Source organism: Branchiostoma lanceolatum, chromosome 15 (assembly GCF_035083965.1).
Source record: "Branchiostoma lanceolatum isolate klBraLanc5 chromosome 15, klBraLanc5.hap2, whole genome shotgun sequence".
Lineage (NCBI taxonomy): Eukaryota > Metazoa > Chordata > Leptocardii > Amphioxiformes > Branchiostomatidae > Branchiostoma > Branchiostoma lanceolatum.
Window position 1 is genome coordinate 17,349,111 of NC_089736.1, and position 26,503 is coordinate 17,375,613.

Below are 26,503 nucleotides of genomic sequence, written 5' to 3' on the forward strand. Positions count from 1 at the left end.
TTTTTTTTGGTAAGATATAACTTGCTGAAATTGTTGCCAAAGTACAGATCAGATTCTTCCGCTTAATATGCTTTTTATCCTGTCAAAATCGGACAAAGTTGAAATTTTTCAGAATTTTTCAAAGTTGAAAAGTTGGACGTTTTCATTAGAAGACACTTATCTATTGGCCCTATGGAAATGATTGACCTCAACATGGCACCAGAAATTACCACAAGTCCACAGTTATTACCTTCGTCGACGAAATGGTTTCGTCGACAAGGTTATTCGATGGTGCTTGTCTGTGTGTCTGTTAGTGAACAGAATAAGTCGAGAACGCCTGGATGGTTTGTTGTCGTAGTTGGTGTGTCGGTGTGTATGTGGGAAATCTCAAGATGATTAGATTTTGGGCGAAGTGTTTTGCATAATTAATGAGAAAAGTGTAAAAATGTGTTATATTGTATGCTGAAGTATGTGTACGTGTGGGCTCTGTTTTTCCAAGGCGTCATGCATAGGGCAAGGAGGTCCTGAGGGGTCATGTTGAGGGCAGGAAACGTCAGTTACACAAATTGGCTGTGAGCCAGCTGTAGGCATAATGGTAAGGTAGTCTCCAAGCAGACCTATGGGTTGGCTATAGCAGGGGCAGGTTTTGCTTCAGACTGTGAAAGGGAATTACTCAAGAAGGGCTTGGTGGGTGGTCATAAATTTCTGTAAGTACATAGCTTGAGTGCTGATGTACATGATTAGATACTTATTATGCAAATCAGTATCTAATTTGCATAATTAATGAGGAAAGTTTATATATCCATCAATTTCCATGATAGGACTCTTAAACATGTGACATATGTAACTGAGGAAGAGAGAAATATTAATAGATATCAGCTTTGCAAATGAGAACCTCATTGACATAATTAATGAGAAAAACTATAACTCGAGATGGTCTTGATGGATGGTCATGATTTTTGGTATGTAGATAGCTTACGTGATGCTTTGTATGATTGGATGATAATTATGCAAATCAAATTCTAACTCGCATAATTAATGAGGCAATTTTAAAAATCTGCTGTGTTCCATGATATGACTATTCAAATATGTGACATTTGTAACTAAGGAAGAGAGGAATGTTGATAGATAGGAAATATGCAAATGTGGGCCTAATTAGCATAATTAATGAGAAACTACTATAATTCCATACTAGTAAATGACGGCAATTTCATAATTGTGGCATTAGGAAGTTGTGTGAATGTGAACACCATTGAATCAAATTATGCTAATAAGGAGGGAGCTTATTTGCATAATTGATGATAAATGTTAGCATAACCTTCTTTGTTAAGCTCATAGTCATAACAAGGAGGTTTGGACAACTTATGTTGTTTGGGTGAAGAGGGTCAACTGGTATGATTGATGATTGATGAAAAACACTCCTAATACGTCAGTCATAAAGGTCAAAATCATTTGACGAAGGTATGAGGTCGTAGAACTCTTGTTTGCATATTTTTTAATGTAACTCTTAAACACTTTGACCAATATTGTTCAAATTTTCAGCATTTAAAGATAATATAACTGGACAGACTGTCATGTTTTATTTTTGACCTATATTCAGTATCTTATCTTAATTAGCCCTAATTAACCCTAACTAATTTATTCATCCACAATAATGCCAATCAATTAACATACATTTCTAAACATGCTGAAAACTGAAGAAGGAACTAGATGTTCCGACTATCCTGTTGTTGAACAGATCATTATGACAATACTGTATTTTTGCAGTCTTCGCTAATTGAAAGATATGCAAATGAAGGTAATTATTCTCAACAGAGGATGAACTGAACTGATCCTCAAATACACATGTACAACAATTTGTTTTACTTATCCCTATTTGTACTACCTATTCCCTAAAACAACTTTCAACTGTTAACCTACATTACATGTTGACTAAAGTACATGAATTTCTACAACAGGAGCAATAATAGATCTATATGAAAATGTGTTAATTGGCAATAAACTAATGAGCCATATATAGTAAAAGGCATACATTGTTAATGATGTACTCTAAGCTCTCAAATAGAAGTACCCCCTGGAATATAAGTACCCCCCAGAAAAATCTTCAAAATCTAATAAAAGTACCCCCTGGAATAAAAGTACCCCCCGGAAAATGTCAAAATTGACATGTAAGCTAGGTCTATGTTACTAATACATGTTCTCATGATATATGTGTGCATCTTTGACACTATTATTTGCAATTAGGGATATTAATGGACAGCAGATAAAGCCAAAAAATCCTTTGACACTTTTAGTTTGGAAATATAATCATTGTTACAACGTAAAACAAGAAGGCTGTCTAGTTCCAAAGTAACTGCAGTCATTTTTGGGTTACATTCAAAATTGCATGTTGGAAAAATCTACCCGCAATTTGATAAATCTAAGAGACTTTCTTACCTGGCTGAATAAATCTACTCTATACTATACTCTACATACTATAGACTTAGAGTCCATTCCGAGTCACCGCAAGGGTTTTATGATAATATTTGTAATAATTTTGAAAAATTTCTAATAAAAGAATATCTGACTGACAATAGTTCTAAATTTTTCTAAAAGATCAAATACAAAAATATGAATTTATTTGCATTTAATTAGATAATTTAGAAATATTTTGAAAGTAACTGCACAAAAACCTCTTTATTTGTAATAATTTCTAAACATCTATGTGATTATTTAACTTTTAGAAATATTAACAAGAAATGGTAGAAAATGGTTAACAATGGTAGAATGGTGATTGCCCCCATAAAAGTAGGTGCTAATCTGGCCCTTCTGTCTGCCTTTGTACATCTTTAGACTTCACTGCAGGACACCGCTCGGTCCTTTGTGGAAAGCATTCTTCCCTAAACTTCGCAAGGATGTGTGAATTGCTTTCTTCCCAGCCCTCTGGCCTATTTATAGAGATGTTACAAATAATGGTAGAAAATGGTAAGAAATTGTAAAAAATTGTAAATAATGGTAGAATTCTGTTACCATTATTTAGAAACCATTGTAAATATTATATTCTACATCATGAATATTTCTTAAGTTTTAGAAAACTTAAGAAATATCTATAAAGTTGAAATCACATTCAAAATATTCAAAAGTATCAAATCTCTTACACAAATAATAACAATAACTGGAAAATAGTTCTTAATTATGACAATAACAACCCTCGCGGTTACTTGTAATGGACTCTAGTATATAGTCAGTTGTTGACACAAAAACTCTGAATATTACAAGTTTAAAAAGAATAAAAATTTTAAAAAGAAAATTGAAAAAAAAAAAAAAACTTTTCAGCTTAGAAAATTCACAATGTAGCAAAAAAAGCAAAACAATAACTTGATTTTGCCTGTAGAAATCATTGAAATATTCGCTGGAATACGATCCTGGAATTATTAAACTGCAATGCTTAAAATGTAGCTAGGTGGCGTTGTCATTCTCTCGTGCGGTATTGCGAGATTTAGCGGGGTTTGGACTGAAGCAGTCGCCGTCTTGTTTGTTTACTCGACCCTCACCGAGCGCTGCCGTATTTTCGGACTGATTTTTGCGTTTCAGACACATCAAAACAAATTGACTATGGGTACAAAAGAATGAAAAAGTATCGGTAACTCATTGTTTTATTTGGTTGGACGGCGATTTCCGAGATTCAATTGAAAATTTGTCATATTTTATGAGAGTGATAGCGCGCGTGTGTGTGTGCGTGTGTGGTACCGGTGACTGTGAGTTAGCGCTCGAGCTTCCTCGGCCCAATTTTTTCTACAAATTGTGGCAAAATAGAGTTCTCAAGCTCAAAATCTAGGTTGCACACGGCGCTACCAGGAGTTAGAAATGAGTTGCGACAAGAAAATTGTGCTTGTGCCGGGTATTTTGAGTACTGCATCGACATTTTATCCCAATGCCCTGATCATGATTCTGAAAAAAAAAATAAACGTACCGTCTAAAATAAGAAAGTAACGGGCGGATTTTGAGCCGAAAAAAATAAACGTACCGGTACGTTTATTTGAGAGGTGAGAGTACACTGATATTGGCTGCTACATGAACTCACTGGTGTTGTTAGCTTGCTGAAACAGGTTCCTAACAATGTCTATACTAAATTTAATATTCCAATGCTTAATTAGTTAAATATGCTAATTAACATCATGATCAATCACAATGATAATAGTATGGTGCTAATTATAAGTATCAATACCTATGTTACCCATTCTAATAAGATCTATCATTGGTACATATGATAAGTTACCTACAGTACAGGAGACTTACAACTCACTATCTGACTAGTACAGTATCAGTAATTTATTTAGTGTTCAATTTATTCTCCTAAAGTAGCTTCTCCCTTTGAAAATTTGAAGAAGAAAATTGAATTTTCGTCACCAAGCACTTGATCTGATGTTTGTGTAATCTTCAACTTGTTCAAGTTTGCTTGAAGGCAGCCCACGTTCTCTGCACAGCTGTACCAGATATGCCACCTTTGTATCCACTGGAAAATCAAAAAAGGACATCTGAATGAAAATCATACAACTGTGTGACAAATTCGGACTGTATGATCATAACTTGGAAAATTGTTTGTTGCGTCCAAAGTATGCCATATCATCAGATATGAAAGGTATATTACATTCAGCATAAAAAATATATGACCATTCTACGGTTAAATAGCGCAGGATTTATGACAATAAGTTCAATTTTGAGCATATACAAAGTGCGCGATCTCATGCCCCCCTCCCCCGTCACGTATGCGCACACAGCGCATGTCATTTTTCGGGCTGTCGAAAAAAACTCTCAAAATGTATCGCTAAACCCACAAGCCAAACTCGCCTAAATAGAAACAAAAACTACACCATGATGACCACAATATATCTATATTTGCGACAGTATAGCCTATAGGGACAAAGTTGCTAAGTACAAGAAAAATAGCAAAAATGTCCACTTACTTCTGCAGGTTTCTCCCGTATCTTCCATATCTCCCGCCTGGAATGACATAGAACTTTTGTCCCACCACTGGCGTGAACCTTGATCTCTGCCCTTTCAACTGAAACCATTCCCAGAGTTCTGCGTTCTACACCGGCTTGTGGCTTTTGATTTGAAAATGGGACTTCCGCCGGGCGGGCCTTGAAATCACGTGCCGCGTCCGCGGTGTCAGAACGGGGCGGCTTTTCGGCTGCATCTCCAACTTATATGATTTTTAGCTCCTTGTTCGATTGATATTTTCAACTAAAAACATAATAGGCGTGATAGCAAATCATCCATTGTTTCTTGACAACGATTTTCAGCGGCATAATGCATACGGATGATTTCTAAGATTTTTTAAAAAAGCATTTACTGCCTCGCGCGCCGCCGCATTCTAATGCAAAAAACGCGGAGGTCGGATATGCCTACCACAATAGTTTGGATAAAGTAGCATCCTGTAGTGTTCGATTACATTATGTAGCAAGTGGCAGAGCTGGTTATCATATAAATGAATGTGGTTGTGTAAGAATGAACAGAGCAGTAGTTAGGCTAGACCATGTTATATATTTGGCTGCAAATGTTACATGTCTAGTTCAAAGTTGCCGTTGTTGTTCTGTAGGTGACAGCATTGCTACTATCACAAATGTCCAGTACCAGCAGGGGGATGATGAGCTGCTGTTTAAGGATAAGAGTCAGATGGTGCGTGCAGCAAGGGCCCTGCTCTCATCTGTCACTAAAGTACTCATGGTGGCAGACAAGGTCATGGTCAAACAGCTCTTATGTGCCAAAGACAAGGTGAGGTTATCCAACATGTTTGTCCAAACATGTAATATACTGACAAGAAATTTAATCAGGTGACATACTTGGTACTGGTAAAGCTGAAGAAAAGGAGTAAGCAAATGTGTAAAGTTTTTGAGTTGCATGCATGGGTTCGATTTCAGGTTCCTTGCAAAGTACATGTTACTTTTGCTCATCAAAAGTGGTAGCTAAACAAGTTATACAATGATTGTATATGTACAAATATGCTGTGTTTGTATTATGTTTTGTAGTGTAAGAGGTGGGACAAAGCAAGCACAACCTTGCTGTCATATCAAACAGAAGTTAAGTGTGCCACTTCCTTTTTCTTCAAGGTTCTGACCAGTTTAGTCCATCTGGAGGAGGTGTCCAACTTCTCCGAGTTTGTTCAGTTATTCAGCCAGTTTGGGACAGAGATGGTGGAGCTGGCGCATCTGTCAGGAGACAGACAAGCAGTTTGTACCATCTTTACTTATAGTCATCTGAGGAAAGAACTCTATGATTGTGTTGTAGATGTTTTCTATTGAGTGGAAAATGAGTTATGGATAATATGAGGGTGATTCAAAACAAACACAATTTCTATCATAGCAGGTTCATTTTTGTATGAATTGAGTTGAAATTTGGCACAAATATAACAAGAGTTCCACGACCTCATATCTCCATGAACAATTCTATTCATGCAAATGAATTACACATTTGCATAATGTATGCTTGGTCATAAACACCTTCATCTTACTTACACATGTTGCAATATTGACAGTCCTGTAATTTTCCAATTAGATGAATTAGGCCATAGCAAGTAAATTTTATGGATGACATCCTCCGCAGACTCAAAAATTAATGAGATAGGGCGAAAAAAAAGCAAGGCGGGCCAAAAAAAAACAAGATTCATATATTTTAAAATTTTGATATCATAAATCTTGTTAAATAAGAATTGAGGCAACGAAATATGATATCATGACCAACAGATCTTTTATTCCTGTATTCAACCAATGAGGTTTCATATATAATATAAAACCTCCTTGATTCAACAGTAAACATGTCCTTGTATATGTGTATAACGTTACATCTCAATAGACGCAACTACAACAAATGCAGAAAAGAGCTTGTTGTACCATCATCTGAAGCAACTACACTGGTATTCATATGCGATGAAACGCCTTGTGTATACAGCTCAATTAAGTAGAAACTCCCCCTCCCCCCATTATTTATATAATGGCCTTGCTAGAACAAATGCAGAAAACAGCTTGTTATTGCAGGGCTCTAGCCAGCCTGAAATTTTATCCCGTAAGCCCAAATTTTCGGTATAAACCTAACATGTCAAGCGCCAAAGGCGCGAGGCGTCGCGCCGTAGGCGCGACAATTCTAGGGGGGTCCGGGGGTATTCCCCCCCGGGAAAATTTGAAATGTAGACCCTCTGAAACGCTATCTCCAGCATTTTGAAGGGAAAGTTTTGCTGGTAGATAAAGCTTTAATAATGCCATCTCTTTTGGTGAAAAATTACTTGGGCCTTCGTTGTATACAATCGGCAAATAAATTAAATTTAGCACCACAAAACTTTCTTATATATTTGACAATTATACACGTGAATTTTGTCGGCAGAAATAAAACATTTTCAACACCGGTCCCGTTTGCGCCCTGTACTAAATATAGTAGGAAATGAGACACCCTACTTTGGACAGAACGCCCTAAAGACGTTCAATATTTTCCTTCCATGTTTTCCATGGTCGATTTCTCCGGTAACTTCCACTTGATTTGATCAAAATTCAAGCCTTCAAATAGTCCCATCGTCGCACCAAATATCAATTTCCGATAAAACCTCGCGGATTCGCGCTAAAGCTAACATCTCGTGAACCGCGAGACTTGTATGTCATTGGTCCATTTTCCGTGACGCGGCGTGAACGAACGCTGTTATTGGCTACGTAGACAACATCTGATTCTGAGGTCTCAAACTCTCAACACCAGTTTTCGCGGGAAGAAAGTGTGCGTGTAACTCGGCGTAAACTTTAACAATATTTCCACAAAATACGGAAACTGGCTGGTAACTACCGGAGTATTTTTTGTGTGGCTATAACTGGCGGTGAACCGGGGAAAACAGCAGAAAAAAACGCCAGCCCGATGCGACCGGCCAGTGGGGCACTGGTAGTGGGGAGGGGGGCGTACGAGGCTGATTTTCTCTCGGCCCACGAACCACTGGCAATTGCAACCTCCGGGCCTTCGCTTCAAACTTCCGCTTCTTTTCTGGAGATCTTTGCAAAAGTTCAAGCCCTGTCTATATCTTTTCTCCCGATTTTTGTCCGTCAAGGTTTACGGATTGGTTTTAATTTTTTTCCGTAACCAGCAGCAAAGTCCCGTAAATTTACGGCAAAACTGGCGCTGGCTAGAGCCCTGTGTTATTGTACCATCATGGGCAGGAACCACACTGGGTATTCATATGCAACGAAACACCTTAGACTGTCAACATTAAACTGTTCTTGAAGATGTGTTTTCAGTTCAATTAACTAGAACAAACACAGAAAACAGCTTGTCATACCATCATGGGCAGGAACTACACTGAGTATTCATATGCAATGAAACACCTTAGACTGTCAACGTTTACAACATATTTGCCCATTTTTGGCATGTTGATCACCGTCGGAGGGCAATGAAATTTCTTGTTTTTTATTTCAAAATCAGGTGAAAATTAATGAGCGCGCTGATGTCATCCATAAAAATTACTTGCTGTGGCCTTATGGTGTTTTTGCATTAGTTATGCAAATTAGGAATTTATTTGCATAATTGGTATCTGTTGATGCTCCACTTTCCATAAACTACATGTTATATGTATTTGAGTCTGATAGTGGTAAACACTACAAATATAGATTTTCCTCATTAGCTATGCAAATTAAGTCACAATTGGCATAATTTGCACTTCATTATGTATATCTCTGTCTAAGCTACCTGCATACTAAGTATCTTATTGACAGTCCTATAATTGTCCAATTAGATGAGATATGGTGTTTTGCATTAATTATGCAAATTAGGAATTTATTTGCATAATCGGTATCTGTTGATGATCCACTTTCCATAAACTATAACGTTACATGTATTTGAGTCTGATAATGGAAAACACTGCAAATATAGATTTACCTCAGTAGTTATGCAAATTAAGTCCTAATTAACATAATTTGCACTTCATTGTGTACATCTCTGTTTAAGCTAACTGTATACTAAATATCATGGAAATCCATCGTTCCTTTGTTCAGTTATTCTCCTTAGAAGATTTTAACAATAACGCCCCTGCAGTTCCAGAGCAAGCTGCTAGGGGGCCCAAACCCACACCAAGTCTTCATTACACTGCAAGCTATCTGCCACAGAAAAATCAAGACCATAGCACGTCCAGGTCAAGAGATACAAAAATGGAATTTCTGCTGCAGTACCGAGGTCACATACCAGGGGGCCCGAAATTGACCTTGAATTTCGGCTTCACAACACCTGACCACATACCAAATATCGTAATCCATCAAGAGGCTCTTGAGTTCTGCTGTCTACAGTGGTCCGGAAACACAAACAGACAAACAGACAGACAAACACACAGACACACCCAAAACTATATCTCCATTTTTCATGGAGATAATTAAAGGAACATCTCTTCTTGAGACTGATGTAAGTCACTGTATTTTTCACATTTTTACCAGCGACTGAGTTGACTTCAAGTTGACCACACCCTTGGAAGCTTGTCGGAGGCGAAAAGCAGTAAAAGGAAAGTTCAATTAGCAGTTAAGTATGACCCACTTACAATTATTGTAGGAGACTGAAACTGCACAGGTATCAAAATGCATATCTCTATATATAAGCCACATGCTTATTTTCATCTCTGAAATCTAATCAGTTTTTCTTTTTTCGTTCCTAGCGTGGAGTGAGATATGAGTTTGATTCAGAGCGGGTATCAGGGTCCTGAATATGCGCTATGTCGATAAGTCCTTTTTGTATACTGATTGTCTATAAAGTCAGAGAAATGAAAGTAAGCACACGTCTTAATCGTTAAACCCATAATATCTGTGTCAAGTTTCATTTCCATTAATTAATGGAAAAGTAGTCTACCAGGTCTTTAATCAACAAATCGCGTATTCGGCTATGAATTCAACTGGCTCTGATATCACACCTCACTCTATTCTAGCAGCTGTAAAAGAGGAACTGTAAAGAGTTCAGAAACCAAATTTTGCATGTAAGTCATAGAGACATGTATCATCACACAGGTGTAAAAGCTTCTTACAGTAATTGTAACTGGGTCAGGACTGACTTGTCCTTTCCTCCGACAAGCTTCCAAGGGTGTGGTCAACTTGAAGTCAACTCAGTCACTGGTAAAAATGTCAATACAGTGACCTACATCAGTCTCAAGAAGAGATGTTCCTTTATATTTGTGCCAAATTTCAACTCATTTCATACAAAAATGAACCTGCTATATATATAGCAGGTTCATTTTTCAACTGATAGAAATTGCGTTTGTTTTTTAATCACCCTCGTATAACAATTAAAATCATCACTGTTATGTTGTGTATATGTGTGCTTTGTGTCTGTGGTATGTGTGTATATAGTTTATGTGTGTGTGCCGATGTATGATGTGCCTGTGTGTATACAGTGTATGGGTGTTTGTGTGTGTGGTGTACATGTCTGCATGTGTCTGTGTGTATGTATGTGTGCATGTATTTGGTGTGTGAGAGAGATTGTGTTTGTATGGTGTGTGTGCATATGTGAGTCAGTGTGAGTGTTATATGTGTTTGTGTGTGTGTGAGTGCCCGGAGTCATCATCATTTTGGACAAGGCACCTCTTTGACTAATACGGTACATATTTTTGCTTCAAGTGAAGAAGATCATAAGGAGCTAGTGCAGACATCTGCTGTATTTTATCTTCAGGACTTGAAGGATGAAAGAGCCAGAGCAAAGATGGGTGCAGCTCGTGCAGTACTGGAGAGGTCTACGATGATGCTGCTTACTTCCTCTAAGGTTGGATTAGCTCAATAACTGATTGACATTATGATGGTTATTGTCGATGAAGGTTAGACATCCAGATAGAACATTACATAAAGCAAGTTGAAGCAACTGGGTAAATTCTCAGAAGAGTCAGATGTTTCAATACAATCATAGCATCCATTCTCTTTCATCATTGCAGTGACTGAGAATCCTGTGACTGAGTATCTACATTGATATGTTTATGAGTTACTCAGATCTTCATGATACAAACTTTCCTAACGTTTCTTTATTTGTCAGACATGCCTGCGCCATCCGGACTGTGCCCCTGCTGTCCAGAACAGAAACAGTGTGTTCCATCAGATGAGAGAAGCTCTGTGTGCGATGGAGAGAGTTGTTACTGAGGGGAGCTGTCTGCAGGATGAAGGCAGTCTCATGTCACCTGTGTGTCTACACAATGTGGTTAAACAGTTTGAAGTGAGTATGGGTGCATGGCAACTGGCAGAACTTTACTCCTTCAGCAGGTGTCTCACCGGGCCACACCTGTTTGCGAAAGACATTCGCCAACTGGTGCAAACAGGTGCCAACTGGTATCACTTTGTCACCTGAAATGGCAAGTTTTATTCAAATTTCAAGAAAATTACAATTGGCAAGTCTCTTTTTGATATATCTTGATGATTGTTCATAGGTTTTTGATTCAGTGACAAAACTTAGCCTCCGATGCAGTCCTTCCCGCCCGCAAAAAAAAAATTGAAAAAAAATCGCTGCTGGAAGGACTGCAACGGAGGTTAGACAAAACTGCGATTTCCCATAAAGTTATCTTGTATCTAGTTTGGGGCGGAAACTGAGGATGGGATATTCCTGGTCTGGCCATTTTGTTTGTAGAGGTTATGTATTTACCCGTGTGTCACATGTCAGTGTGGCTGCAAGCAATAATTGGTTAAAAATTCGCAAGGTTGCCACAATAATCTGTTGTAAACAGGCGCAGTCTAGTGAGATACCTGCTTTAATGCAATGTGATAGTACATGTACAACCCAGGTACATACAGGTCTTAACTAACCTGCTAGAATTGACGTACTTTTCAACACCCAAGGTGCGGCTGCACCAGATCATCGGTCAGACTCCGGCCTTCATCAGTGTTTCGTCCCCTATGTCTGAGACACTTCTGGTCGGCGGGACGGCAGGGTGGACGTCTCCATCCTGCCTCTGGCACAGCCGCCTCTACTTCTTCCAGTCCTTGTCCTTTCTTCTAATCCAGATGACAAAACTGCTCTTTTCTACCTCCTCAGACACCTGTCGCACAAGCTGAGCCTGTGCCTTCCCTCGAATCTGAAGGTCCCTGCACAACCGCAGGAGTGAAGCTCCCACAAACCCACGAACTCCTACTTCGACTGGGTACAACTGGGTTCTCCAGCCCTTCTCTTTACACTGCTGGACTACATGTAGTTCTTCGTACTTCAGCTTCTTCCTCTCGTATGCTGTCTGGAGATTCTCCTCCCAGGGTACAGTCAATTCCACTATGATTACTGACTTCTGATCCACAGACCACAGGACAAGGTCTGGTCTCAGGGCTATTTCACATATGACACTTGGGAAGTGGAGCTGTTTATCCAAATCTACTGACGTCTCCCACACTCCTCTACAAAGTGGGCCTCCTCCTGTGTTACTGCCATGGGTAGGCGCTACCCCTCTGGGCTTTTGCCCTCTTCTTACAAACTGGATAGACTGCAGTGGTGCCTCAGTTCCCGCAGTCTCCTTTCTCACTTTCTCTAGGGTTACTGCAATCTGTCTCAGTACCTTGTTGTGTCTCCATGTGTACCGGCCCTGTTGTAAGGCAGTTCTGCAATTTGACAAAATGTGTTTCAGTCCAGCTTGTTCTCCACCACACAGCTGACAGGACTCTTCACTCTTGAACCATCGGGTGAGGTTTTGAGGGCTTGGGAGGACATCATATACTGCGCGTAGGAGGAAACTCACCCTAGCATTATTCATGCTCCACAAGTCACTCCAAGTGAGCCTCCTCTCTACCGCACCTTCCCAGTTCAACCATGCTCCTTGCTGTCTCTGGCCAACAGCTACCACCCTTCTCTTCTCCTCCTCCATCCTTCTCACCTCTTGAACCACTAGCTGTCTTCTTTCACTGGAGTTGGCACTTGACCACCGCTGGGTTTTCTCCCCCCAGCCTAGCCCTGTCCTTCCCAACTGGACTGAACCCACCAGGTCTTTATGTTGAAGTCTGCTTGTTGCTTGGTTGATGGCCTCTTTGGCTTTCCACTTTCTGCCGGTGTTAATGTTCTTGTTTGCTGCTCTCATCACTGAGGAGTCTCGTGACCCTTCCAACTCAAGAACCAGTCAAACTTTCTCCACTTTGTGTTCCTCTGTAATAGACGTGAGTGGGAGACTTAACATGTTGTTGCCAAACAGTGCCACAGATGATAGGCATTTCGGAACGCCTAGCCATCGGCGAAAGTAGGCATTGGCTTTTCTGTCGATCTGCTCCACTGTTGTGATAGAAATACTGTAAGTTTTGAGGGGCCATTTTAGCCTAGGAAACAGGAGAAACTGAACACACCATACTTTAAGTCTTCCTGGAAGTTCGCTCCCATCTATGCTCTTAAGGCCTCTGGCAGCTTGCTCTACTACCTCTGGTCCCCTCTCGGTATCCTTCAGACTACTTGTATATAGACGGCCTAGACTTTTCACTGGTTCTTCTTGTATGGTCGGAATGCTTTGGTCATTTACTGAGAATGTCCTGTTACAGAAACAGGTGCTATACGTCCCCACATACCAGTACAGGGGTCAAAATAATGTCTATCTGTTCCCTGTAATGTTGCAAGCAGGTGTTCTTATTGGGGATTACCACAGCCTAGGCTTCACTGCACTGTTTCCTGGCAACTTGTAATTTAGGATGCTGAGCCAAAACGTTTTCTTCAGATTTATAACTTGATAAACACAGTGGTGTTATGTTATGTTCTTTTCGAGGTCAGGATGACATACTCTGGAGATGGGGAAAAATCCAGCAAAAAAAAATGCTGCTAACATTTCAAAATTATTGGACGTTGAAGCTGGTAACACTTATTGAACCACAGAACAAGGTGTATCAAACAAGCAAAAAGTTTTTGGGTATGGAAAGAGGTAGGTTAATGATGATTGAAGGATGTAGGTTGTCTTGTTCTTCCCTCTTCTCTGCGTTGATTTCCCTACAGAGAAACGTAAATGCCAGGAGCAGCCAAATTCATGAGTGGCCAAGTGAAAGCCACTCTTGACAGGACATCTTTGGAATTGTCTGAGCGGTACTCGCTGGCTGTTACAAGTCATTTGTAAAGCTGTGCAAATGTAACAGTCCCCTAGTCAACACTGATGGCAAACCAATGAACAGTTTTTCTTGACAAGTGTTCTTCGATGCTGTACAAACAAACGTAGTACACACAACCATAGTTCAGACAAATTCCTCAGGTTTTGCGGTAGAACATATCAATTTTATGGCAAGCCCACTCATGCTGGCCTCTTTGTGGCATAAGTCTGCATGGTCGTGAGTTCTGAGGTGGAAATCTTTTTTTGCAGACATTTGAAAATTGATGAGCACACAGATGTCTTCCATAAGATTAGATCAGTGTGGCTTTATGACAGAACTGGTAGAGCTGCAGAAGAAGGTAAAGCTACTTAACTGTTGATATGTTGTTGATACCTACTGCCTTCCCCATGTACTGCAGGATGCTGTAGAGAGAACAAGAGTCACCCAGGTGCAGCCGACAGACAAGGAGAAGTTGGAGGAAAGTCTGAATGTCATCATTGACCAGGCGAACGACTTCACTGACTCTGCTTACACATCACACGAGCATCGGGAAAAGATCCTCGCGCTGTGTGAGAATGCTCGCATGGAGCTACAAGCCTTACTTCAGGTGGACGCAAACAATGTAAGCTTAGCTTAATCTGTTTGAACAACTTGAAATCGTAACCGTGTAAAAAAAGAAAAAAGCATCATGACATACCTGCACAACAGCCCTTCCAAAACAGTTCTTCCAAGACTGTTTGACAGAAGCTAATTTTTGCCTGTGGGTCAGAAATCCGAGATTGTGGATTCACTACAACACTCGTCTGATGAAATGATTAGGGTTGGCTTTTGAAATTCATCTGCGTCAGGACGACTACTCAAGTCATACGCAGTAACGCTCAGTCGCATTTCCCAATTTTACCTGCTGTAAGCAATTTTAGTTTAATGGTCTGCCTGCATAAACAGCAATTTATGTTGCATGACCTTTCACCCACATCCAGGCATGCTTGAACAGGGCCTGTATGGGGCAGCATATTATTGTGCAGTTGTGTCCAACCTTGCCTTGGCTGAACTATATTGTGCATGCATGCGTGTAGGCCTATAGCGGTGCCTTGTGACAGGTGTGGAAACGTTGTCCCTGACCCCTGATCTGTTTGTTTTACATGTCATTGTTGCACTGATCCCCCAGTCTTGCCCATGGTTTTACTGCTGTGTTGTTCTGTATCCTGTTCCATGTTGTCCTGCATTCTCGTCCTGTTTTATTTGTCTCTGTGTTTGTGTAAGCTGGTCTACCGCAGAAGGCGCCTCCACATGCACCCAGCTTTTCTCCCTCCTGGTTTGTGGAACAGGAAGGCAAGTTGATCAGACCTGTTGGTGCAGGCATTAAATGAACGTTTACTGAAAGTCATGTGAGAATGATCTGATAGTGATAGTGAGTTGTGCAATATTGCTAGTCTATCGTGTGGCATTAATAGTCATTGTGATTGCTGAGAAAGCTCTAAAACGTGTCAAACCAAAACAGTTAAATGTTATTTGTTCACACACTGTTGCATGCAAGTTATAGCTGCAAACACACAGACACAGAAAAAAAAAGTATCCCTGTCAAAAATGAGGTGGACACCAAACCCCAGGCTTGTTAAATGTTATAGATTACTGATGTATATCTGAATTTGTTGCAGCCCAAATATTATGTCTTACCTGAATCGTTTCACTTCTTGATTTTGTCAGACCATTTTGGCGACACCTCAGGGGCGAGCCTAATAGTATACTTTACGCCCGATTTGTAAGAATTCCCAAAATTGTACAGGCATGTCTGGAATGTGTTAATGCATGCATTGTTGCAACATATGAGTATTCCCTGGGGAATTGGTTTTGAAGTTGCCTGTCACTGTTGATTTTGAAAGTGATGGAGTTGGCAAGCAGTTTGATTCGTCAATTCAATGATGGTATGTTTCGGTATGTATTTGTCAAAATATAATACTTTGAAGTGACAGGGTGGTGATGTATTATCTATTTTAGCAGTAAATGTAGCGAAGGTTGTGACCACCATCTGTACCTAAGTAAATTGCTTTTTAAATTTTTTGTTGCAATATATGTATGAAGTAAAGGGACAGTTATGTCTGTTGATCTACATGTACTAGTATTTTAGCTGTATCTTTATCCAGGGCTTGTTGCAATGATCTGAACATTTTTAGAGAAGTTTTTTTTACAAGAGCAAATAATATGTTACAATCCTTTATACTGATAAGATACAGCTGGAAATAGAAATTTCAAACCTTTGTGTCTTAAATAAGTTGTTCTTGTTTGAAATAAGAATGATCTGAACACAATAATCCTTTGAATTTTATTACATCTGATTTGAAATATTGAATGACTCAGTTGCAAGCAGCTCATATGTCATCAGGTTAGGGATTGTTTAAATCCCCTACGTTGGAAAAGAAACAGACAAGCACATTGTTTTTATTAACAAAGCTAAACTTTTCCTCCAACACTATATGAGAAACTGGGACTTACCCCAAATTTTCGGTTGACTCCATCAACTCTGTTCACGGAATGACCCGGCTACTGCAGCGTGATGTCAGCGACACGTGATCGCAGTAGCGGACAGTGTAGAAAGTCCAGCCCTAATACTAGAATCCCACCTGAATGCCAGATGGTAACACACACAAAGACCAAGAAAGAAACACATGTTCCGCTTTCAAACCAAAGGTCTAACTGAGGGGATTTGTCGTAAAATTTCCTTGCTGGCATGTTGTCATGTCCTGGAGCCTAGGAGCTAGCTGGCCTGTTCAGGTCCTAGAAGAATTCTGGCATCCAGGCTATATAGGAATGCTTTCTTTGTTCATACCCCAACCTGTTTTTGTTGTGTTTCTAATTCTGTGTGTCTAGTAAGTGTGAGTCTGTGTTTTTCCACATACTAATACAAATTTTGGCAAACATAACTCATGACATGCAAGAAGCTACGGATAAAGCATGTTTAAATTATTAATTACGATTTTTGATTTATCAGATTCACTATACAGAATTTCTGATCGGTAAAACATAGTACAATAGCTTTGAAACAAACTGTGCGACGTGTCAGTAGCTGACCCTGATCATAAACTCCTCTCTCCAAAAATTTTGCCAAATTCATCCTGCATTATTTCTTCCGTGAACGTTTCTGCTTCTTTTATTGCCAAAAGATATACTGGTGCGGAAACAGTAAAACTTCAGAAAAGTGTTATGGCATTCGTTCATAGCAGAGGCGCAGAAAAGTTCTTTACTACAGAGCACTGTGCATGTTTTGATAGACAAGTTCTGTAACAAGAATGTTTAGGAGGGTAAAGTCATAATTTGGTTTCTGTAATGAGAGTTGGACTTAAAAACGCACCTGTAGTGAATAGATGTATTTTAGTTACGGTCCTGGTAATGTGTTCCTTGATCATTGCCTTATACAATGTGAGGATGAAAGGGGGAAGCCATGATCAGAAAATACATAACGTGTATATGTAAATTGAATATTGGTCCCCAGAATGATTTGATAATAGCAAACTTTACATCGTCGCCATGGCAATGCTTTTTCATTGCCAGGATTTTTTGTACTGTGTAGCTGTTGTATGAATGCTAAACACATTATGCAGTCTAATCAGTATGTTACATCTTCATTGATTTCTGTGACTTTTGTAGAAAACAGAGGAATGTAACCTGTTGTAATATGTTTCTATAAGGACCAGGGTGGGAAGTTGGACACAACAGAGGAACTGGAGACAGCCATCATCAAAACATGCAAGTCTATGAAGGATCTGAAGAAACAGGTGAGAGAATCGTTTCATATTTACTCCCCTCAAAATATCCACAGAAATCTGTCTAATATTCTTGGTCTGCTAATATTTTTGGCCAAAGCCTGGTGGATATATGTTTTACATGATTGTATTCACCCACACCTTGTACATGTACTTAGTTAGTACTCATCACCTGTGATTATCTAACAGACAGATCATTGGTGCCTTGAATGGCAGGCACGCCTGCTACCAGCTTGATGACTGTAGCACAGTACTGTGACATTAAATGTTCAAATCAAGTTTACCAGATGGCAGAGTTCTGTCCCCAATGAAACAGTTGGTCCTTACTTTCTGCATTATTCGAATATTTGTCAGAGGCAGGGTAACAGAAATCAAACCTCCAAATGCCTGCGCGAACCCAGTTACCATGGAGTTATGAGGACAGTGTGATGACTAGGGACCAATCAGGGGGCCAATCAGAGCTTTGACCTATGATATAGGCCAGTATTTAGATGCCAATGATTTCTTTATCAAACTATTTGGTAGGGCAGCAGTCAGGAGCAAACCTGAGCTAGAATACTTCCTAGTCAATTTGGTGCAGTCCAGTGAGATACCCTCGAAGGAAACTCACAAGTGCTCAGTTTCATTTTTTCCCTTTCCAGCTCCAAAACACAGCACTTGACCAAGCATCAGAGATCTTCAAGACTAATGAAGACCATGATATCTTATCAACACTGAAAATGTCGGGAACTCAGGGAGATGCAGGAAGGGTGGAGGAGTACTGTGGAAAATTTGCAGAACATTCAGAACAGCTAATTGAGGTGTGTTCTCCACGACTGGATATGTCATGTACTTACAGAACTGTAACAACTGCAAATGACGAGTAGACGAGTAGATAAAATGAATCATCCAATGGAATTGTGATTTTAGAACAACTGACTGTAACCTCTCTCTATAGAATGTATATTATATAACTGTAACCCCCAGTGCAATTCAAGTAACCAGGCTGTTTGTTTGTTTTCCTGTATATATTGAATAATAAGCCATGCCAAATATTCAAATGACTTTGTCTAAAATACAGCTTGAAGTATGGTTTAACTTATCGATAGTAAGGATTTACAATTATTATAATTATTATAATAATTGTGATACTGGTCAAAAGTCGATTTTGCTCATATTTTGCTCTTAGTCTTAGTGGTACTTGATTTTGCACATAGTACTTACAGACATAGACTATGCCTCAAAATAATTTTTAGTCCACATCTCAAAATGGCTTTTATTAGCTCAACATCCACTGTTGCCATGGTAACTGACAGCAGTATTAGTTGGTATTTCTTCATAGTTTTGACTAAAGGCATTACAAGCAGCTGTCTCAGCCTATGTCAAACCTACAGACATGGTCTGACACCTGTTTGTGGCACCTGAAGACAAAACTCAGAAAGAAGAGAAATGAAATGTACATGATTGTGAGGTCATGGTCATTTGAATTTTGAAGAAGACTGTAGTTAGAATTTCAATAAAAAAACTCATGCTGATTTATGTATAGCATGAAATTTTACCTCAATATCAACTATAACAATTACCAACACAATGTGTTGTTTGTAACTATGTCTAGGCCTGTAGACTGTTGAGGCACATTGCAGGGAACGACCCACTCTATATCACAGCCTGCCATGCAGAGAGCTGCATCAGGAACCTCAGTCCACAGGTATCTAATATTGTGTCTATTGTTAACTCAGTGTGTGTAGTACAGGTTCATACATGGAGGCAGACAGAGATATACATGTCAGGTAATACTAGTGTGGCTACCTGGAATACGTGGGGTCATGTGGTGTAACGTCAGGTTTTTGGCCCGGAACCCGGTTGTCTCAGGTTCGAATCCCCTGACACCACTGATCTTGTGCCCTTGGGAAAAAGGCACTTTACACAACTTTCCTCACTCCACCCAAGTGTAAAAACGTGTATATTATGTGTGTGGGTCATGACACCACCAGCCTGCAATTCTAATCAAATCAAAATCAATGTCACTGTTTAGTTTCCATTGATTGTCCATTTCAAGCATTCAATCAGGTGGAAATGAAGTCTTTGGGCCATGTCATATGTATGTTGACACAAACTGAGTCTTCTCCATCAATCCATCATGATATCTGAAGAGAAATTGGACATGTCCAGCCATAGGGCAGAATGTTCAAGACAAATACAAATACAATACCAGTAGTGACTGTACTCATTATATTTGTCAAATAATGCTTTTCAGTTGGTGACTGCAGCGCAGACCCTTGTGGCAAACCCGGCTTCCAAAATTGCGCGAGAAAACCTGGATGTTTTCTGTGAATCCTGGGAGTCACAGATCAACGAGATGTCCGTACTCGTCAAGGAAATTAACGACTTCTGCTCAGGCAGGAAGGGCGAAAAGACGGTGTACTTGTCACTTCCTAGGCCAGGGGTAAGAACAATTTTCATCACTGTGTTGTATATACTGGTACATGAACCCCCCTCCCCCTTCATAGATATACCTAATGAACTGGTTGGGTCTAGGCCAGGGCTGTCTCCATAACTGTCCAGAAAAAATTTCACCCTGCCCACCCAAAAATCTGAACATGAAGACATGAAATGGATGCAAATGTATTTTTGTTAATGAAAAAAGTCTATTGAGTTAAAACATACAACATACAATTAAAATATCTAAAAAGTTTGGAAATTTGATTTCGTTTGATCATATCTCAATGAATACATTGTGTTATTCTCACTCAGTCCGTCGAGCTTGCTCAGAATCTTCCCATGACTACTTTTCTCCATGATTAACCTCTCGTTGTATTATATATCATTGAAAAATAATGGTGCTATTGTAAAGGGTAAGAAATAAGCTTTACAATGATACCTTGATAAAGTAACAACGAAGGAACGATTTATCAAATTGTAGTTTTTAAAATTTTTGTGCTTATTGTGCTTTTGTGCTATATTAGTGTAGATTGTGTACTGGTTTTGCAAAACATTCCATCAACAAAATATGAAAGAAATTGGATTTGGCTTGCAACACTAAGTTTCTTTTATATGGCCCCTGATTGCCAACACTGCTCAGTCATTAACTCATATAATGTGTATGCTTTGCTTAGATCCAAGCCTTCATTAATGTCAGTAGATGTATTACATCAATATGACTGAATTGATGACTTGTTTTAGACAAGTTGAGTGTTCACACATCTTACTGTAATTTTGCTTCCCATGCCATGGCATCTCAGCTCTATGTGCAGTACTACCCGGTAACTATTTGCACAGTGAATGTGTCTGTTAGCATAAGGCAGCATGACCATTTTTTTCCTGCCACCAATGTGGTGGGGGCTTTCTATCAATTTACGTCACTGAGCGTTTGCACGACTTGTGACAGGTTACTGCTTTTGTAGTTGAAACTAGTGAGCTGCATGCAGCAAGGATGTTCAGTTCCTTTTATGTGTACAAATATATGTTTATATTTCTTGTCACCATGCTTTTCAAGATGTAAGCAATCAAGTACTCAATGTTATCACTTCCATTCAAGCCCGACTAGATTTAAGTGTGTAGTGCTGAAAAGTTTTTCAAGATATTTGCATGACTCCTGTGTAGTATTGCGTGCTAAAATTTCCATTGGGCACTATGGCATTTCAATAAAGTCAATCTCTCAGATTCATGTGAAATGGAAAAAAAATGACCATGGCATAGACAATATACAGATGGCATTGAATATAACACCATAGTTCAAGATATACAAAGTAGGACATCATTTGCATATAAGTTAGAGATATCATAGGATCGGGTCTTAAATCACTAGATATACATTGTCTCTTAATTTCGAGTCTTTAATCTCGTGTGTATATTAAATTGATATGTTAGGTTAGGTTAGGTTAGGTTAGGTTGGAAACATGAAGGTATTAATGTATTAAGGGAACTAGAAAGCTTGCCTTCTAGTGATCATAATGGACTGATGTTTGTATTGTGTACTGTTGACATGCTGTTTGTTTTTTACACAGAAACATGGGACCACCTTGAAGACAATCAAACCCGTAAAGCTAGATGCCGAGGTATGTCAGGCACGTGTAGTAGTACGCTGCTTCCACTAGACTACTACAGCTTTGAAACACAAAATTTAACACAAAATAACTAGGTATAAAGAAGCTTTATTCACTCTGATATTTCTTTTGAAAGGATGTTTTAGTTCTTGATTTAAAGTACTGTCATTTCAATTCTATTCAATTGAGTTTAGAAATAATTAATCCCTCCATACAGGAATGGACTCTTCCAGTGGCAGCTCCACACAATTTGGACCAGTCCAAAACCATGTCCACTTATATTAATAAACAAATTGACTTTTCCATACGTACCCCAGTCCAAAATATTATTTTGAAAATGTCCCCCGTTCAAGAATTGACACTTCCAGCCCCATCCTCATGTAAAATAGACCAGTTCAAATACACTTCTGCTAACAAATGGACTTTTACATAATCAGTCCAGCTCAAAATTGAAATAAAGAAAAAAATTCCCCCATGATAGAATGGAATCTTCCAGTGCCATCTCCATGTAAACTAGTCAGACCAGTCGAAAAATATCCGCTCAAAAATGCACTCTTCCATAATCAATCCCGTCCAAAATTGAATTTGAAAAGACTAACCCCGGTGAAGAATTGACTGTTCCATATTATACATAATGATATGTATGAAGATTTGACAGGAGGAGAAGAAAATGACCAAAAACAACCTATTTCAACCATAGTATGGGTGAAATATACACATGTGACACCCCTATGTTTTAATGGATGCTTCAAGGGTATACATTTTTGGTTTAGAAATAACGGAAAAGTTGCTTATTTCAAAAATTGTTTTGAATTGCTGTATGCCAAACATTTGAATGAGGGCTTGTCTACATGACCAAGGCAGACACAAGCCAAATTTCACATCATTTTGGTTAAATATATAGGAACTGGATATGTGTACCTTTGTTCTGAAAATAACCAAAAATCAAGAAAAATAATTCTGAAGTGATATGCCAAAAGTGTGAACAAAGCCCTGTACGCACATGTCCTAGGCAGTCCCATACCACATTTGGTATGAATACTACCGCACCTGAGCCAGAAATGCAAGATAAATTGGCCAATCAGGCTGTCGCATTTTGAAATGCAGTGCTCCCATTGGCTGTCACTTCCAACACTGTATATAGTATTGGAAGTGACAGAAGTGGCAAAATATTGTCGAAAAAGCCCAAAATAAATCGTTTAAAAGAGATGTATGCCAAAAATGGGAATGTAGTCCTTTAAATATTTGGTCAAGGCACATCTACACCAAATTTCAGGTCATTCGGTTGAAATACCAGGGCGCAGTACCAAGATATACATTTTTTGTCTAAAAATAGCCACAAAAAAATCAATAGAATCACTTTAAAGGTCTACATCGAAAAAATTAAAAAAAAAAAAAGCCCAGGGGTATTTGCCTACTCTACCTTTATGCCAGGTCATTTGGTCAAAAAATGACAGAGATGAATCGATTTGAAGATTTGACAGGAGGAGAATGAGGGGAAGAAACCTGACAAAAACAATATTTTTAGCCCACACCTATGGTATGGCTAAACATAAAAAGAGCATGAGCCATATTCCAAACATACATTTACTCCCATGGCAAATTTGTGGTCATTTGGCTTTTTCACAGTGAAAATAGCCAACATTTTTTTTTCAAAATCAGTAATATTTATTGAAAGGATTGCATCATTGATATGAAAAAGGTACATGACACAGTCTATATGCAGACATACCCAAAAGCTACTCCATATACTAAATTATATATCATAAATTTTCATTCGTTTGGTTTTGATATGGTAATTGAAGTAGGATAAGACATACACTTTTGGTCAAAATAAAAAAAAGGCTTCTGTATTGTGTTGAAAAATGACCCCAAAAAAACAAACTTTATGTATTTCCACTTATCTCCATACTAAAAATGAAAGTATGTTGCCTTTTACACTACTGTTTGATCAAAATATCTGGAAGAATAACTAGAAACATCTCAGGAAACATGTCCCTCCCCTATAAGAATCTATTTTGTTGCAATAGGAACAAGCCAAGATAGCCAAGCTGGGTCTGGAGATGAAGCTGATGACATCAGAGCTGGACGCAGAGACAGAGAAATGGGAGGATCCTGAGAATGACATCGTGAAGAAGGCACAGAACATGTCCAGCATGTCTTACTCCATGTACCTTTTCACAAGGTAGGAGAGCACATTGTTACAAACATCACAGTTTGTTTGAACCTTTGTTTATTTGTCAGAAACTCAAATCACCCTGCTGGCCACTTTTCAATGAGGTCATGATGAGGGTAAAGGTAAAGGTAAACAGTTATTCATCATGCTAATCAACACTCCATTTACTCCCTATCATGTAAATAAATCCCTGCAAACTTTAAGGCATTTACACAGTATATTAGGTTAGTGTCCTAATATCTGACTCTTTTGTGCTTCAGGGGAGAAGGTCCACTGAAGACAACCCAGGACTTGTTTAGCCAGGCAGAGGTAAGGCTGTGAACCTCCAGTCTAGATCTGTGCATCCCTGGTCATTATGTTACACAGAATTGCCATGTTCATGTAGGCACTAGAATAAGTGCATTGCATTCACTGTCGAGTCAGTCTGCTGAGGCTGGTATGTTTAGTTGTTCTGTTAGCTGACAGGAAATATTCCAAATTCTAAAAGGTTGAGTAGTCTTGTTCTTGTCATATTGCAATGAGGACATTTTTGTAGTCATGAGCAGAATAATCTATTCAAATAATTTTTTTACTAAAATATGTCTCTTTTTTATGACAAACTCATTATTTCCACCTGTTTTGAACTCAATTTGCAAAACCTAATGTCTATCATTGATTCATTGATTCATTCATCCATCACTTATGTATCACAGTAGTGAAAAATAATGTTTTTTTTTCATAGAAATGGCCAAAAAAAGGTTTTGTCATTGGCAAAATGACAAAATGAACCATTCTTTAACAATTTTCTTCATTTTGTTGTGTGTTCCACAGCACTTTGCTGAAGAGGGAAATAAGCTGTTCAAAACTGTCAAAGATTTCTCCGACGACGTAAGTACATTTAATTTTTATTTTGCTTCAGAATCTTACAATTATTTGGCTTGTTCAGTGTAACCTTACAGTCACAGTAAAGTAGAACCTGACAAATGTTATCGCTCATTGAACACACAAGGAAGGACAAACAGTGTCTGACCACTGTCAGCTGTGTTGGTCAGAAACATAAGTTATTGAAAGGAAACTGCAAACAAGCAGTAGACAAAAGATATCAAAAAAGCAATAATTATAGTGGTTCAAATTGGTGACAGCTGGCCAAATGAAGAAGAAGATGTAACTGCTAACACAGAGACTAGATCAGAGAAACAACTTCTTGTAATCACATCTTAACTCTATAAGGCAATGGTTTTGTTTTCGGTGGCAGTGTGTCGGTATGTGTGAGATAAGGGTTTGAGGTGTTGCAGTGCATGAAGCTCATTATTTTGTAAACTGGCGTATGATCAGTGTGGCACCTCTTGTCTTTTAAATGAAGAGAGACCTACAAACTCATTTGTACCTGTTCTCTTTGTCAGATCCCAGATGGAGTCCATAAGACAGAATTGTTGGCTCACCTGAACAAGATCCCAACATTCTGTCAGCAGCTCAACTTCACTTGTAAAAGCCCCACACTTGGGAAACAAGCCACATTCACCAAGGTGGGTCTGGGTTACAGGCTGTGCTGGGAGATTGACGTGCCCACTAGATCTCCAGGGGAAGTTGTGAACATGTTGCACATAAATTTGTTTGTTCAGACCCTTGTAGTGCCTAACGGGACATAGGGCAGCATGTTTTCTTGCTGTTTCAGTAGCAGGCCCTGGGTGTATTTTTACAGGGAGGGGTTGCTAGCCCTTTCCCTTTAATTTGCTCAAGGTACCTCCTCGAACAAGGGAACCCCGTTTTATGTCCCCTCTGGAAGACGGGTGCAGCCCAACATGTCCTGACCCAGGATTGAACAGGGGTTTCCCAGTTAATAACTACTGTAAGTGGAACCAGGAGCTCAACTGTGAGCTATAGGTACATCCCTGTGGCGCATACATGTATGCATATAGTCTGAAACTGAGTGGGTGACTCATCAAGTATAGGGTATATGTATACCGCAGTATGATGATGCTTAGGAAATAAAGACAGCTTCTGGCGATAATGCGGCTTTGTTGCCTGACTACGCATTCTAAGTTGATTTTGAGTGGGTTTGTTCTGTACAGTTGGAGATTACGGAAAACATATCCTCTTAAGATTATTTTCTTTTAACAAATTACTCAAAATGTTGCTTGTCAGTCACTATCCTGGGAAAATCAATCTTTTCTGAGCATCAGTCCGTGAACAGTACCCCTAAGACAGCAGTTTCAGGTGAAATTTTTAAATTATTTTTTTTTTACCCAAAATAACTTGTTCACTGAGTGCAGAAAATGTCAACTCAGTCTCGTGTTCAGTGGCAAGGCACCTCTTTCCTGTGGAAATATTGATTTGTCTGGAAAAAGATAGCCCCCTTTATCTAATTCTCTTGTGGCCAGCTTTTTTAAAAGCATTTCTTGTTTTACCATCCATACCCATTAAAGATTACAGACTCCCTTACAGAGGGCCTTCTCAGAAGTACACATCCATACATTGCATGTAACTGATGCAGGTTTTTTTGATATTTCAATGATGTTACAACATTTCAAAATACCTTCATTTGACTGCTCATAGATTACATCCATTTCTGAATATCAA

General features: G+C 39.1%; 1 protein-coding gene across 5 annotated transcripts in view; it reads left to right on the forward strand.

The window, feature by feature from the left end:
- Window positions 1-26,503, forward strand: part of LOC136420744 (alpha-catulin-like) — a 54,823-nt gene that overhangs the window by 21,031 nt on the left and 7,289 nt on the right. For 4 of the 5 annotated variants that reach the window (XM_066407834.1, XM_066407836.1, XM_066407837.1 and 1 more), the window contains exons 3-17: window positions 5,561-5,736; window positions 6,072-6,191; window positions 10,633-10,722; window positions 10,987-11,163; window positions 14,401-14,604; window positions 17,669-17,755; window positions 18,385-18,543; window positions 19,338-19,430; window positions 19,980-20,168; window positions 20,965-20,985; window positions 21,730-21,780; window positions 23,799-23,953; window positions 24,205-24,253; window positions 24,755-24,811; window positions 25,327-25,449. In XM_066407834.1, coding sequence (XP_066263931.1) covers window positions 5,561-5,736; window positions 6,072-6,191; window positions 10,633-10,722; window positions 10,987-11,163; window positions 14,401-14,604; window positions 17,669-17,755; window positions 18,385-18,543; window positions 19,338-19,430; window positions 19,980-20,168; window positions 20,965-20,985; window positions 21,730-21,780; window positions 23,799-23,953; window positions 24,205-24,253; window positions 24,755-24,811; window positions 25,327-25,449 — 1,751 coding nt within the window. The remainder of the gene's footprint in view (window positions 1-5,560; window positions 5,737-6,071; window positions 6,192-10,632; window positions 10,723-10,986; window positions 11,164-14,400; window positions 14,605-17,668; window positions 17,756-18,384; window positions 18,544-19,337; window positions 19,431-19,979; window positions 20,169-20,964; window positions 20,986-21,729; window positions 21,781-23,798; window positions 23,954-24,204; window positions 24,254-24,754; window positions 24,812-25,326; window positions 25,450-26,503) is intronic. The other variant, XM_066407833.1, reaches the window with a different exon arrangement.